The sequence below is a fragment of the Lissotriton helveticus genome, chromosome 10 (genome assembly GCF_964261635.1).
Source record: "Lissotriton helveticus chromosome 10, aLisHel1.1, whole genome shotgun sequence".
Lineage (NCBI taxonomy): Eukaryota > Metazoa > Chordata > Amphibia > Caudata > Salamandridae > Lissotriton > Lissotriton helveticus.
This window is the reverse complement of record NC_136071.1, coordinates 193,390,470-193,405,483: the sequence shown is the minus strand read 5'-3', so window position 1 is coordinate 193,405,483 and position 15,014 is coordinate 193,390,470. Positions and strand designations below refer to the sequence as shown.

The window sequence follows — 15,014 nt, the reverse complement described above, 5'->3', positions numbered from 1 at the left end:
CTGTCGGCTAAACAACATCTTTTGCACTTTTGCTCTTGCTCTGCTGTAACCGAGGATATTGCCATTGTTGTGAATCCACCCATGTATTAAGGCACACACCCTGATTTATTAACACTTGTAATCCTGGGTTTGCTCTGCTGAAACCGGCAATAACTCAGACTCTGGCCTTAATTGACTCTTAATTGACTACATCCCCCAGGCTCCTTTGCTGCTGACACTTCTCCAGGCGTCCAGAGGTGCATAAAGCCGGTCGCAAGCTCCCGCTCGCTGGACCCGCACAGGCACGCCCGGGCCAAGGGTGGGCTTCTCTACGCCCAGAGGAGGCTGGGCTGGGGTTACTCTCTTGGGTTTTTGATAATAAGAATCCAGGTAACACAGTCACTTATCCACTTGTTTTTTGGGCTCATCACTCGCCACCGGATTTACTTTGGCCAAACTCAGTCCCGGGGGGGACTGCAACGAACGCGCCACACTACGCGCGCAGCCGAGAACTCCATTTCCAAGCGGGCCCTGCGGTTGAAGACTCCCACGTCTGAGCGCCAGCGCCAGGAGGCGCTTTAAGATCGCGCCAGGGTTGCCCGGGCCAAGGGCGGGCCCGCCAAAGCCCGTGTTAGCCAGGAGGAGGCAGGGCTGGGCCAGGGCTCTAACATCGCCACTACCACACTGGACCATACATGCCAACATTTCAGAAGAGCAAAGTGGGGTATTAAAAGAAAAAAATCGGGAGAATGGGGCCTTGAATCGGGTTACTGGCATGTATGGGCTTTGGAAGTGTACTGCTGCAGGATCAGACATTTGAAACGCAAATGCACGTTTTTTTCTTTTAGAAGCATGGAGCATAATATGGCAGGCAGAGAGAGGGTGATGCAAATGTTGTACACTGGCCTGGCACAGGTTGCTGGCAGTGCATGCATCACCCCCCCCCCCCGCAGCCCGGGTTGAAACAGCTTCCCCTGCACACACAAAGCTGCCCCCCCAGTACTTCACAGGTCTTTAAAAGACCATTCTCTTGTTAATGACGCTTTGTTGTTTTTTCACCCCATCGAGAGCCCCTGCATCGCCACTCTTTACAGGAAGAATTAGCACTTTAAACAATACCAAGCCCTGTCAGCTGAAACCCCCAAGGAATCGGGTTTTGGCTTGTAGGAATCGGGAGGCGGGAGACTAGCCTTCAAATCAGTAGTCTCACGCCTGAATCGGGAGGGTTGGCATGTCTGCTGGACTGCTCCACCCTGGGGACTATATTCCATCACGGAAGGCAGGTGAGTGTATCTGTCACCATCCGTTAAAAGAAGTAACACTGGTGCCTTATACTAGCAAGTCCTGTAACCTGCCCACACCTTAAAACTGTACCCAAACACCCTAAAGACTGTTGACCTGATTATATACTTTTGTCTAGTGTAAGGTCGCCCTTGCTGGGATTGTGATCCGCGATTCATGATGTCTAAAGAGAGGATTAAACCAGGCAATGCGGAAGGGAGCTTTAAAGGGACACCAGATGCTTTTTTCATTAGGGCAGAATCAGCCTTGGATCATGAAATTCGCTCAGCCACCAAAAGACTTTCCTTGGACTCTAATATGGCGCAGAAAAGACTTTCTATAGGGGGGGTGGCGAGCCAAAGTAGTTACACCAAAGGCTGTTACTTTAATTGATTTAGCCAATGACACTATTATTCAAAATTCGACAGGAAAAGCGGGCGCCGAGGTTGGAGCAACCACGCCACTGACCAATGAACTGTTAATTGTAATTGACAAAAAGGGAGTGGAAGAGGGGGAATCAGGCCCACCCACGGTGGTATCTATGTCATCGTCAAGGGGGGAGGGAGCGGGGGAAGATGGGGTGGAGATGGTGGAAGTATCACTCGTGGTAACGAGGTGGTAACACGATCTAAAAGGGCGCGCTTAGATCAACATTTGACTGGTAGAGATGTTATGCATGTAAGTGTTCCTTTAGCCTCAGTTAAGAGTACACGAGGGAGAGGACGAGGGGGGTGGCGCAACAAGGTCCCCAGAAATGTGAACAAGAAAGAACCGCCAAAGGAGGATATGTCCAAAGGGAACCATGAGGACACAGGCTTCTCGCAGTGCGCCACATGCAGAGGGTTGGATTTGGGCAAGGAGGAGGACTCACCTTTGTGGTTAAGGTTGGAATCATTAATTATCAATCAACTAGCACCTCTCTACACTAAAATCACTGCTCTGGAAGAAAATATGACCAAACTGGTAGAACAGTGGTTTGGCATACCCACAGTAGTTACTCCCCGACCCTTAGTAACGGAGGATCTGGCCACCCGAGGTAGTGAAACTACGGGAGAAGTACCACAGGGGAGCCAACCTCATAGAGAAGGAAATAGTTCCCATTTAGATAGCGCCCAAGTAGAACCCCCAGGGACTGGTGGAACCGAAGAAATTAGAAGGAAAGAGAGCGCTCTGCCCACTAGTAAGGAAGGGCATGGTATGCCACAGCATAGTAGGCCATCAGGAAAGAGGGTCCAGGGGGTCAGGGAGGACAGGACCGGTGATACTGTAGCAAATGAGCCATTAAGGAGTAGATTTGTCACGGGCACGAGGAATCTGCCTGTTTTGGACCTTCTTCCGGCAGCGAGCCCATATACAATAGTACTGACAGGGGTTCCAGCCTCTACTGAAAACTGCGAAGAAACATCCCAAAAGTTAATTAACAAGGCAGCCCATTGGCTAATTAAAAACACACATTTTAAACTCGAGTACTATAGGCAGATACTAATGGCAAGAAGGGTGGCCTGGATAGGCCATAGTAATAAGTGTTTCGAAGGAGATGCAGTGATCATAAATTTCAGATCACCAGGGCTGGTCCAGGACCTTCTAGACTATTCTCGGGGTGGCTCAAGGGGGGAAATGATTCATCTATCTAAATGCTTCCGCTGGGTTTCTTTTACAGGGATCATAGGACAACTTCCCGAAGAGAGGCAGACAGGCAAATGCACAGTAGAGCGACAGAAATGGGGCCCTTGTCTTTCACAAATAATCGTTATGCTCCTTTAGCGAACAGCCAGAGTCTGGAAGATATTGATTGACATGAACGGAGCTCTCGCCACGGCGATGCCCCCACTGAAGCGATTGCTCCATATAGACACTCATGGGGAGGATCTCAAGTAACCCCAGAAAGCATATTAATACCCGTCCCCATGGAAAGTGACCTGGGTAGATGTCACAAAGAGGACAAAAGTCAGACAGTAGGATCCCATATGACCATCATTCCTGGTCAGTCACTGCCGAGTATAAGCTCCACGAGACAAGGCACTATAAAGGTCTTATCATGGAACATAGCGGGGCTCTCTGCAAAATTAAAAAATACTGATTGGGTGGCTTACATAAAAAAGTTCCAGGTTATTTGTTTGCAAGAGACATGGGAATGGAACAAAGACCAGCTAGCCCTTGAAGGCTTTAAGATGTTTTTTGTCCCGGCAAGAAGGGGGCAGTCTGGAAGAGCCAAGGGTGGGCTGATGACCTATGTGGATCTAAAACTGAAAGGAACATGGGAGGACTTGAGGTGGAACTCTTGACGTACTTCAAGGGCTAAAATTGCATATGAGGGGCCAGAACATATTATTTGTGAACTTTTATAATGCCAAAGTTCCAGGGTCATCACTTATTAACTTCAAAGAAATGGGAAGTAGGCTGGAGGGAGAAATTGATCAAGAAGGACGCAAGTATGATTGGGTGCTTGCAGGAGATTTTAATTGTCACCTCTGTCCAACTGTGAAAAACATACTGGGGGTTTGGTACCCCTGCTCACTTGGAGAGGGCCCTCATCTAGAACACACCCCGGATGGAAAGGAGCTCAACACGGTGTTGGAAAGGTATGATCTCCAGCATACCATGGATCTGATTAATGAAGACGATGTAGGGCAGATAAACCCAACTTTTAAAGGAAGAGGTTGCGGATCAGTCATTGATTTTATTTTTGTATCTTATATAATGAAACAGGAGTTATTGGGGTTTGAAATACAATCTAGTGCATTTAGTGACCACAATTCCCTAGTTATTATTCTGAGGGATCCAAATATCATTAATACCCACGATAAAATAGGCCCGACAGGGGAGTTAACGGCGACAGATCATGGTAGAAGGCTAAGATGAGCAAAAATTGATGTCGATGCCTTCTACGGGGCACTAATGGCAGACAAAGATCTTCATATAGGGAGGTGTCTGAATCCTGAAGTGACAGGGGTTGAGCTGGTCAAGGCCTATGAAGATGCAACACTGCATATCGATAGACTCCTCAGGGCTAAGCCCAGAAAAAATGACCCAAGGGAACATGGTTGGTTCGATCAGGCCTGTTCCAAGGCTCGGAGAGACCTGAAAAGGGCTTTGAAAACCTGCCCCAGAGATAAAATTATGGTTAAGGAGTGTCAAAGTTTATATAAAGATGCGGTTAAGAGCCGTAAATTGCTGCTGCAACAGCAGGTGTGGGAGAACCTGAGGGGAGTAGTAGACAATGAAAACATGACGGCATTTTGGAAGATCATAAACGACCCCTGCTTCCAAGACAGTGACAAACCCAAGATTGTAAACCATATTTTGCCGGAAACCTGGTACGAACACTTCAATGTTTTATATAATTTCAGCACCCATGAGGATTGTTTCGTGACCAATGAAGGGTCAGGAATGGGTGAATCCATAACCTTTTCCCTAAATGAGATTAAGGCTGGCATAGAAGGACTGACTAGAAACAAAGCGCCAGGTCCAGACGGTGTTCCCCCGGACTTTTCCTAACACATGCAGAGTTGTGGGCCCCCATTCTGACCAGGATTATAAACGCTGCGGTGTGTACTAGCATGCTGGAATCTTGGTCAACAGTGACAATCGTGCCAATCTTCAAAAAAGGCAACAGGGAGAGCTCGTCTTGTTACCGGCCAATCTCCCTAATAGACATGTCCGTAAAAGTTCTAGGCAGGGTCATACTTAACCGTCTATTAGACTGGGCAGAAGAACATAAGATCATCACGGACACGCAGTATGGTTTCAGGGCTGGTCGCTCCACAACGGACCAATTCCTCAATCTGCATCTCCTGACTGCCGAGTACACGATAGCGAGTCAAGGAACTGTGTACCTGGCGTTCATGGACCTCACAGCTGCATTCGACTGGGTAAATAGGAACAAACTGTGGGAACTCATGGAGGGATTGGGAGTGGATCAGGAACTCATTAATATTCTGAGATCCCTACCTAGGAATACCCACGCCAAGGTCAGGTACAATGAGGATGGTAGTCTGACAGACCAGTTCCCCTGCACTAGGGGAGTCAGACAGAGTTGTATTTTGGCACCCTTCCTCTTCACCCTCTATATTAATGGTTTGGAGAAAGCACTGGCTGGGCTGGGAGTGGACTCGCCCAAGATAGGCCACAGAGGGGTTCAGGTTCTGCTTTACGCAGATGACGTGGTACTCTTGGCCCGAACCCCGAGTGGTCTACAAACACTGTTAGATGGTTTTATCCACTTCATGGAGAGCTTGGACTGGTCAGCAAACCTAGCCAAATCCTATATAATGGAGGTAGGAAAGGCGACCCGTAAGAAATATATATACACGATTGGGGAACACCGTATTGAAAAAGTTCAGTCCTTTTCTTACCTAGGCACACTGGTCGACTCCAGGCTCAACTTTACACCTCTGATGGAGGATAAATGCCGTACACTAACTAGAAGCATGGGGGCGATTATGAATCACGCACATAGGCTGGGCCGGTGGGCCCCTGACCAGATCCTACTGCTCTATAACTCAATATGTTCCGCCAAGGTCCTCTAGGCAGTGAGGTCTGGGGCTTTGTAGATGCAAAGCTGCTTCATATTGAAGAGAACAAACTCCTAAGAAGGCTTCTGAAAGTCCCACAAAGTATCCCAGGCTTCACTGTACATGAGGAGTTGCGTGTTGCTTACATCATTGACAGGATAAAACTAAAACATGTCTGTTGTTGTATCAAGATATGGACAAACCCAGAGGCCACCTTGTCAAGATACATCATTCAGGATTGTCTGGCAAGGGATAAGGTGATGAATATCCCATGGCTTAAATATGTTAGAGATTCTCTCAAGGCCACGGGTCACCTGGATCTTTTCACTCACCCCACAAAAATATTGGCAAAAGATAAGAATATTGTGAAGGGGGAGTTTTTAAACCTATTGGGTTCCAGCAGGGAAGATGTAGAGAAAATAAAACCCACAGTAAGAAGGCACATTTCGACAAAATCTTGCCCGGGCATTGAACCGTACCTGTATCTTATCCATAGTGCCCAGGATAGGTTCCTCATGACGCGCTTCAGGTTGGATTTTATACATCATAGCCTAGCGGTACCTGCTGGTTTTACCAAAACGGTGGAGCAGAAGGGTCCCTGCGGCTGCGATCGTAGATCTCCGCAGGATACCCTTCACTTTGTGTTGTTATGTCCGTATTACACGCTCCCAAGGAAACACTTTTTAAGAAGAGTTTTAAAAATTGCTGGTTTTAGACATGCGAAGGTGGCTTTACTGCACCTGAAACTCTCTGTGGACGTTTTAACACTGTACTGTATGGTAAACTTTCTGAGAGTAGCAATGCGTCTTAGGAACGCGAGAGGGGATTTGTGATCAGTGTATTATGAATTTCCCTGAAGGGCCCTAGGGATTCAGGGACTCTAGAGGGTACAAGGGGCTTGTTCTTTTATAATTATCTAAAGTATTTTTGGTTGCTTTTTGTAATAGAATCCCCAATGTTGTTTACATATTGCACTTGCACTTTATTTTAACTATTGTTGTTTACATATCGTATATGCACTTTAATTAATTTAATTAATCACCAACGCCAGCCCCGGAGCGGTATATAAATTGCACATGCACTTTAAGTAAATTGCACAACTTTAGACTTGCGCTCTGATCTTCCAGGGCAGATTGGGGGGGATAGTGGAGCTTTGTAGATATTATAAGACTGTTTTAACTAGATTAACCGCCTGTTTCTCATATTGCAATGACTGTTTCTTTTAACAAATGGCTTTTACTGTATTTTTATCTGTGTTTTTATGGCCTCTTAGGCCGAAATAAAGACCAAAAAAAAGAAACTGGTAGTGTACTGTTTGATATTACTTATATTTCTCAGTCATTGAGTCTCACACCTGACGTCTGACTTAAGTTGCACAATCATTTTAATACAATGTTTCTATAGTTTGTAGAATGTGGTCATATTTTCTGGAAGGCCAACACGGCCATCATTAGCTTCATGTTAATATATTTTCAGACAGAATGCCAAATTCACAAAGAATTCCAATGGAATTTTCTTGGAGTACTCCTGACCTACTAGTGATAAGTCTGGAGTACTCCTAACTTAGTTCTGAAAATGACTAGTAAGTCAGGAGTATACTCCGAGTAGGTCATCCCTACTCACAGCTAAATGTTTGTGAACTAAACCCTTCACTTTAATACCATCTCATCCAGAGATCAAAAATTGCTTTCCTCTAGTCAACAACCTTGATGGGTTGTGATGAACTACAAGTCCCAAGGACGGAAAGGGAAGAAGCATTCTTGAGCATCTGTAAAACAACAAATAACACATTGAGTGGTTTAAAAAAAAACATATATTACCTGAATTCTTGATCGGCCCAAGCTTTATTGTGTAATTTCCTGATAAAGTAGGAGGATCCGTAAGAGCTCGTGACCCCGAACAATCCTATTAAAATAAAACACACCTTCTGTTATAGACACCCGACCATTTCTCATTTAACTGCAGTAATTCATGGTATTGTTGTTACTTTGGCACTTACTGGGGTGCAGTCACTGCCAGAGTCGCAGAAACTCACTTCACAGTGTATGTAAACGTAACTGTAATCACCATTAAATTTAAACAACTGGACAGAGTATTTTCCCAGTGGATAGCCACCATTCTGGATAACTTTGATGGTACTATCTTGAGGATTTGGACACCTGTGGAAACACAATGATAAATGTTTGTGCAGTCATTTGAAGATGTCATTGATAAGAAGAGATCTGTTTCGCACCTTAAAGTACAACCTCCAACAGATATACCTCAATATTTAAAGTGTAAATATACTACACTTTTTAACAGGTATGCGACGTTTACGACGCAACCATTACAACGCCGTTCCATTACGACGCGGTCATAACAACGAAAGTTGTTACAACGAATTGCGCTGGGGGGCGCTCAAGGATAGTAAATCATTTAATTTACTATCCCAACACCTTCCCTACTATCCACGGGGACTGGTGTTGGAATAGTAAATTAAAATTTTTTAATTTGCGCCCCCGCAACGCAAGTCGTTGTAACGACTTGCGTTGTTACAACAGCGTTGTAATGGAACGCATTGTAAAAGCGTGCGTCATAATGACGTACATCCTTTTTAACAATGTAACAGTGCTGTTCATTATAGGATATTGTTACCCAATCGACCAAGGACGATGAGGACTAGTGAGTTGTGGTGAGCCAGGATGCTGGAACACCCGTTACAATAACGTGTATCCTGACTGATTGTAAACACAAGCACTATATATTGAATTGTTGTAAATAGTTAGAACACACTGGTGGGAGGGGGGCTAGGGGGATGGGGGGGCTCCTTAGGGTTTAAAAAGTATGATGGAATAGATTATTAATGTCGGTTGTTTGCCATGTAAATTGATAAATACTATGCCAGGATTCCTAATTACACATGGGAACATAGGACATGAACACTATTACTCAGGAGAGTGGACGCATACCTGTGCATATTTATAATACTTTGATGGGGGAGAGGGAAGTTTGATTATTGTGACAATGGATATTTGCTTGCTGCGATGAAAATCAATAAAATATGTTTGCAAAAAATAGGATATTGTTACCCAACTCAACGGTGCTCGATTTATTGACATTTGAAGGATGAAAGACTAAGCAGGCAGACATGATTTGACCCTGTGGCCTACAGGTTGCATGCAAAAACTAGAAGAATGCATCTATTAACTCAGCAAACCCTCATAGAGGTTCAGATTTGATTAGATTTTCAGGTTCGAGGATCTAGCAGAACTCATACCTCAGTTTATAGAAATAGTATGACATCACTAGGATTGAAACTCTGAACGAAACCTTTTGGGCCACTGAGCAGTGTGTGTCGGAAGCATCCTTCACTTGGATATAACTGTCATTTATTTAGAAAAGTGTGCTTTTTAAGTAAATCTTCTTGAGTTGGGAGATTGCGTCCTTGTCTGCACCTGTGCCCATTTTGCTGTTTGCTGCCCCACTCTTGGAACTGCTGGGCCCCTGACTGTCCCCTGAGGGTGTGTTGGCTGCCTGAAACGCCTCCTGACACCCGCGGACCGTGCGCTGCCCCAACAACATTATCCAGTGGGCAGCGTGGTCCCGCGAGAGGTGTTTGGCTGTTGCCCCGGCCCCTTTGACCTTGGCAACTCACGGCGGGCCCGTTTAAGCCCGGAGGAGACCAGACCGGGCCATCCCTCTTTTGTTCGTAATAGACCGGGTACGCATCCTGGACACTCTGTAAGTACTTTTTGCAGTGAAGACGCTACCAGTATTATGGCAGCACGTTAAAGTAGGATTAAGGGACCTGGCAGTCATCTAAGGGGAACATTGGACAATTTTATAACAAGGGCCAATTCTGTTATTGACCAGGGCATAATACTTATGGAACGTCGGGTCTCCCAGGATTTAGCTATGGCCAAAAGATCTTCTATGGGCCATATTGCTAATGCTTGCACCCCTGAGCGGGTTAGGGGTGCAAATATAAACACTGTTTTAGCGATTGTACATAACCCTCCTATTTCCCAGGATCAGGTCGCCTCCTCCCCTGTCATGCAATTTCAACTACCGGATCCTATTGAGACTGAGATTGCCTCCGACTCCACTGTGGCTAATCCCCCTAAAAGATCTAACACCCGCCAGTTGCGGGAAAGACGTGAGGGTGCAAAACCTAAGAGGAAGCGGGCTACCGCCAATACTGCTGGTGGCAGAAAGGTTAAACTCGCTAAAGGTTCCGGTGATAATCTTACAACAGCTAGAAATAAGGGGGACGAGGAACAGAGGCCTACTGATTCTGTCGACCTATCACTGCCAACTGTAATAAACCCTGATGATAATTCACAAAGTGAGGTCATAACTATTGATGGATCAGTGATAGGGGAGGATCCCTTATATGTGAAATTGAGTGCCCTACTGAGATACTCTCTCCGACCGCTTGAAGAGAGATTAACCTGTATCGAGCAACAACTTTCTAAGTTTGAACAAAGCATAATGGTAACTTTAGATAACATTGTATCAAATGTGCAGGTTCAGGGTAATTCGCATTTGAATACTGTAACAGGTGGCACCATGCTGCCTAAATCTCCAACTACGGTGGCACAACCACCAGTAGACAATTTCATTGCATCGCCTGTGAGAGCTACTGCCTCTTCAAATATATTGTCCAATATTGCTGGTGTGGGACTCTCACCAATTGTAAAACAGGGCGGGTGGGCTGCATTTACTGTGGGATCTAAGGAGGAGTCCAAGATTCATTTGCCCCCGGAAACGAGCCCGTATTTGGTTGTCTTGACAGGGGTTCCCGAATTAACCACTCCTAAGTTGGAAACGTATACCACCCTGAAAAATAAAGTCATCTTTTGGCTCAACAAGTACAGACCTCTCCCCCATCGCATCACCAGTGAAATACTGATGGTACGAAGGGTGTCTTGGGTGGGTCACAAATCCAAAACTGTAGCTGGTGACTGTGTGCTGGTGAACTTTAAAGACCCACGCACTGTAGAATATATCTATAACTGGAGGCATTATAGCCCTGGGGCACTCATTGAATCTAGGCCGCTCTCTTATTTTTATCCTTCCAAAGATCTGTTGGATATAGAAGGTGGATGGTCCATTGTAACACATGGTGGTGTGGGAAGGGGTGAGAAGGGCAGGCATGGCCGATTTTTAACAGCACAGAGCCAAATTCTATGCCACAATAGGTTCAGTGGCCTGGAACAGGTTGACTGACTACATTATAGTGGGATGGAGGCACTAGGTTCCGAACCCAGTATGAGAAATGGTAACATTGGGGGTGATGCGATGCCAACCAGAAGTCAACTGTCGGACGCTCTGCTGCCAGAGCCTCAGGTTTGCAACCATAGGAGTGAGCTTAATCCTGTCAATGGGGGTCTGGAGAATATAGAGCTGGCCAACGCACTGGAGTTGCCCCGAGAACCCCCAAGAGAAGGTGTCCATCTGGGGAGAGCTACCTCCTTCTCCGATGATGTAGGCATTATAAAAGTTATATCCTGGAACATAGCGGGACTTTCAGCTACATTGATAAATAATGACTGGCTGGCCTATATAAAAAAATTCCAGGTCATCCTTTTACAAGAGACCTGGGAATGGAACAAAGATCAGTAAGCCCTGGAAGGTTTTAAAATGTTTTTTGTTCCAGGGCGAAAAGGGGGGGTGGGAAGAGCGAAAGGTGGTCTGGTGACGTATGTAGATTTGAAACTTAAAGGGACATGGAAAGACTTGAGCTGGGACTCGGATGTTTTACAGGGGTTAAACCTCCGCATGAGGGGCCAGAACATTCTTTTTGTGAACTTTTATAATGCGGTATTAGCCGGCTCCCCGCTGTCCAGATTTAAAGAACTAGAAACAAGGCTGGCGGGGGAGGTTGACCAAGAGGGACCTAGATACCAGTGGATGCTTGCTGGTGACTTTAATTGCCATCTTTGCCCACACCTGAAATATAGTGAGGGCATCTGGTCTTCTTGCCTCCGAGAAAATGGACCCCATTTAGAACATAATATAGAGGGAAATGAGCTCATTAAGGTCATGGGTACTTTCGCCCTCGAACACACTATGGACCTAGTGAGGGAGGAGAGCCTTAGGCGGGGCACCCCACCTTCAAAGGCAGAGGTTGCGAATCAGTCATAGATTTTATTTTTGTTTCCACAATATTAAAACAGGAGGCCTTGGGGTTTGAAATACAACCGAGCGCATTCAGCGACCATAACCCACTAGTCATTGTCTTGAGGGACCCAGACAAGTCCAGAATCCAGGACAAGAGGGGGGCGATTGGGGAGCTAATAGCGGTTGATCAGGGGAGAAGGCTCAGATGGTCCAAGGTGGACGCCGATGTCTTTTATGAAGCATTAATGGCGGATAAAGATCAGCTGGTTTGGAGGTGCCTAAATTCGGAAGTAGAAGGGGCTGACTTAGTCAAGGCTTATGAAGGGGTCACAAAGCAAATTGACAGACTACTCAGGGTAACAACGGGGAAAAAAGCCCAGCTGAAACACGGGTGGTTTGATCAGGCCTGCACTAAAGCCCTGAGAGAGCTGAAACTGGCTCTCACAAGCCGCCGAGGGACCAAAGCAGGGTCATAATATGTCGAGGTCTATATAATAAGGCTGTTAAACTCCATAAAACCTCCCTGCAAAAACAGGCCTGGGAGAGCCTGAGGGAAGCAGCTGAAACCAAAAACATGACAGCATTTTGGAAGGTCATTAACGAGCCATGCTTCCAAGATAGGGATAAGCCTAAGATCGCAAATCACATCTTGGCGGCATCGTGGTTCAAGCATTTTAATGGCCTATACAATTTCAGTACACAGGAGGATGGTATAGTCCCCAAAGACAAGCAAGAAGGGGAAGTACATGTAACTTTTACATTAAATGAAATCAAGGTAGGTGTGGAGGGCCTGACTAGAAATAAAGCGCCGGGACCTGACGGAGTGCCCCCGACCTGTTTTTAGCTCAAGTGGATTTGTGGGCCCCCATCTTGACCAGGGTGATAAATGCTGAAGTAAGTACGGGCATGCCCAAATTTTGGTCATTAGCGATAATTGTACCAATTTTTTAAAAAGGAGATAGGGAGAGCCCGTCCTGTTACAGACCAATTTCGCTCATCGATGTGTCCATGAAAGTTCTCGGCAGGGCCATACTGAACCGACTACTAGACTGGGCAGATGAACACAAGGTAATTTCCGATACACAGTATGGATTTAGAATTGGACGCTCCACAACTGACCAATTCCTTAATCTGTACCTCCTGACGGCCAAATACACAATTGCTAGTCGGCAGACAGTGTACCTGGCTTTCATGGACCTGACGGCAGCCTTCGACCGGGTGAATAGGCTCAAACTGTGGGAACTCATGGAGGAGCTAGGAGTGGACCAGGGTCTAATAAATATCTTGAGATCCCTGCACATGAACACCGTAGCCCAGGTCAGGTACAATGAGGAGGGTAGCATGACTGACCAGTTCCCTTGTACAAGGGGAGTTAGACAGGGTTGTATATTGACACCCTTCTTATTTATCCTGTACATTAATGGCTTGGAGAAAGCGCTGGCAGGCTTGGGAGTGGGTTCACCAAGAATAGGTACCAGGGGGGTTCAGGTATTGCTTTACGCGTACGATGCGGTGCAGCTGGCCGAACCCCCCGGGGCCTTCAAGCATTACTAGATGGCTTTGTCGATTTTATGGTGAAACTAGATTTTTCAACTAACCTTGCCAAATCATATATAATGGAGGTAGGGAAGGTGCCCGCAAAGAAATACAGATATATGATTGGGGCACACCGCATTGAAAAAGTCCAGTGTTTTTCCTACTTAGGGGTATTGGTAGACTCCAAACTAAATTTTAAACCACTGATGGAGGAAAAATGTCGCACCCTGATTAGAAGCACGGGGGCTATCATGAATCATGCATATAGGTTGGGCCGCTGGTCTCCTGATCAGATCCTGAACCTCTACAACTCCATATGTTCGGCTAAAGTACTCTATGGCAGTGAAGTTTGGGGCTTTGTTGATGCCAAGCCTCTTCAAATTGATGAAAATAATTTTTTTAGAAGACTGTTGAAAGTGCCACAAAGTACCCCGGGCTTCATTGTCCATGAGGAACTGGGTGACACCTACATCTATGACAGGGTAACATTAAAACCTGTTACCTGCTGGGTTAAAATCTGGACAAACCCAGAGGCCACCCTAACAAGAGAAATTATAAAGGATTGCATGGCTCGTAATAATGGGTTGAACATACCATTGTTTAAATATGTGAGGGAATGTCTTGAGAGGCTGGGTTGTATGGAATTATTTAATCACCCACAGAAACTGTGGCCAAGGATAAGCTTATGGTCAAGGGGAAGATCTTGAAATTACTGGGCTCTAGCAGGGAAGACCAGGAGATTAAAAAACCGGCAGTGAGAAGTTATATCCTGACAAAATCTTGCCTGGGCATTGAACCTTACTTGTATCTCATGCATAGTCCCCAAGATAGGTTTTTAATGACGCGCTTTAGGTTGGATTCATTACATCATAGTCATGCGCTGCCCGCAGGTTTTACCAGAACAGTGGAGCAGATGGGTCCTTGCGGCTGTGATCACCGATCTCCGCAGGACACCCTCCACTTTGTACTGCTATGCCCATACTATAAGCACCCGAGGAAGCATTTCTTAAAAAGAGTACTAAAAAAAGCAGGATTCAGACAGTCTAAAGTGGCGTTATTTTATTTAAAACTTTCTACTGAGATTTTAACCCTGCATTGTACTGTAAACTTTTTAAGAGTGGCAATGCGTCTCAGGAATACTAGGGGGAATGAGTGAATTGTAAAGTTATGAATCGTTTTTAAATCTTTTATCACATTGTAATCTTTTTAACAGTTGCCAAGAGCAAAAGGAAATCTGGATGGAATAAGCAAAAAATGTATTTACATGAATTGTTTTTAAGCTGTGCCTTTATGGTGTTGTCTTTTTTGATGCCGAATAAAGTATATTATAATAATAATAATAATAATAATAATAATAATAATAAAGTAAAAAAGCCCTGTGCTGAGGAAGCTCTGGTCAAGCAACAGTCCCAATCCCCTGCAGGGTGAACCACAAAAAGTCACTAAATTACCCTACGCTTAACCCTATGTAGGTTGGTACGAAAAACAGGTCAGGCTTAATTTAGAGGCAAAGTGTAAAGTATTTATGCCACACACAACAGTAATGATGTGAAAACACAACACAAGAAAAAACTCAAAACAATTTCAAGCAATAGAGTCCAT

At 45.4% G+C, this 15,014-nt stretch overlaps 1 protein-coding gene across 1 annotated transcript in view; it reads right to left on the bottom strand.

Moving 5' to 3' along the window:
• LOC144785111 (uromodulin-like) overlaps nucleotides 1-15,014 on the bottom strand; it is a 382,476-nt gene that overhangs the window by 50,869 nt on the left and 316,593 nt on the right. Inside the window, exons 12-13 of the mRNA XM_078664207.1 lie at nucleotides 7,774-7,933; nucleotides 7,595-7,679 (exon numbers count right to left, since the gene is read on the bottom strand). Coding sequence (XP_078520333.1) covers nucleotides 7,595-7,679; nucleotides 7,774-7,933 — 245 coding nt within the window. The remainder of the gene's footprint in view (nucleotides 1-7,594; nucleotides 7,680-7,773; nucleotides 7,934-15,014) is intronic.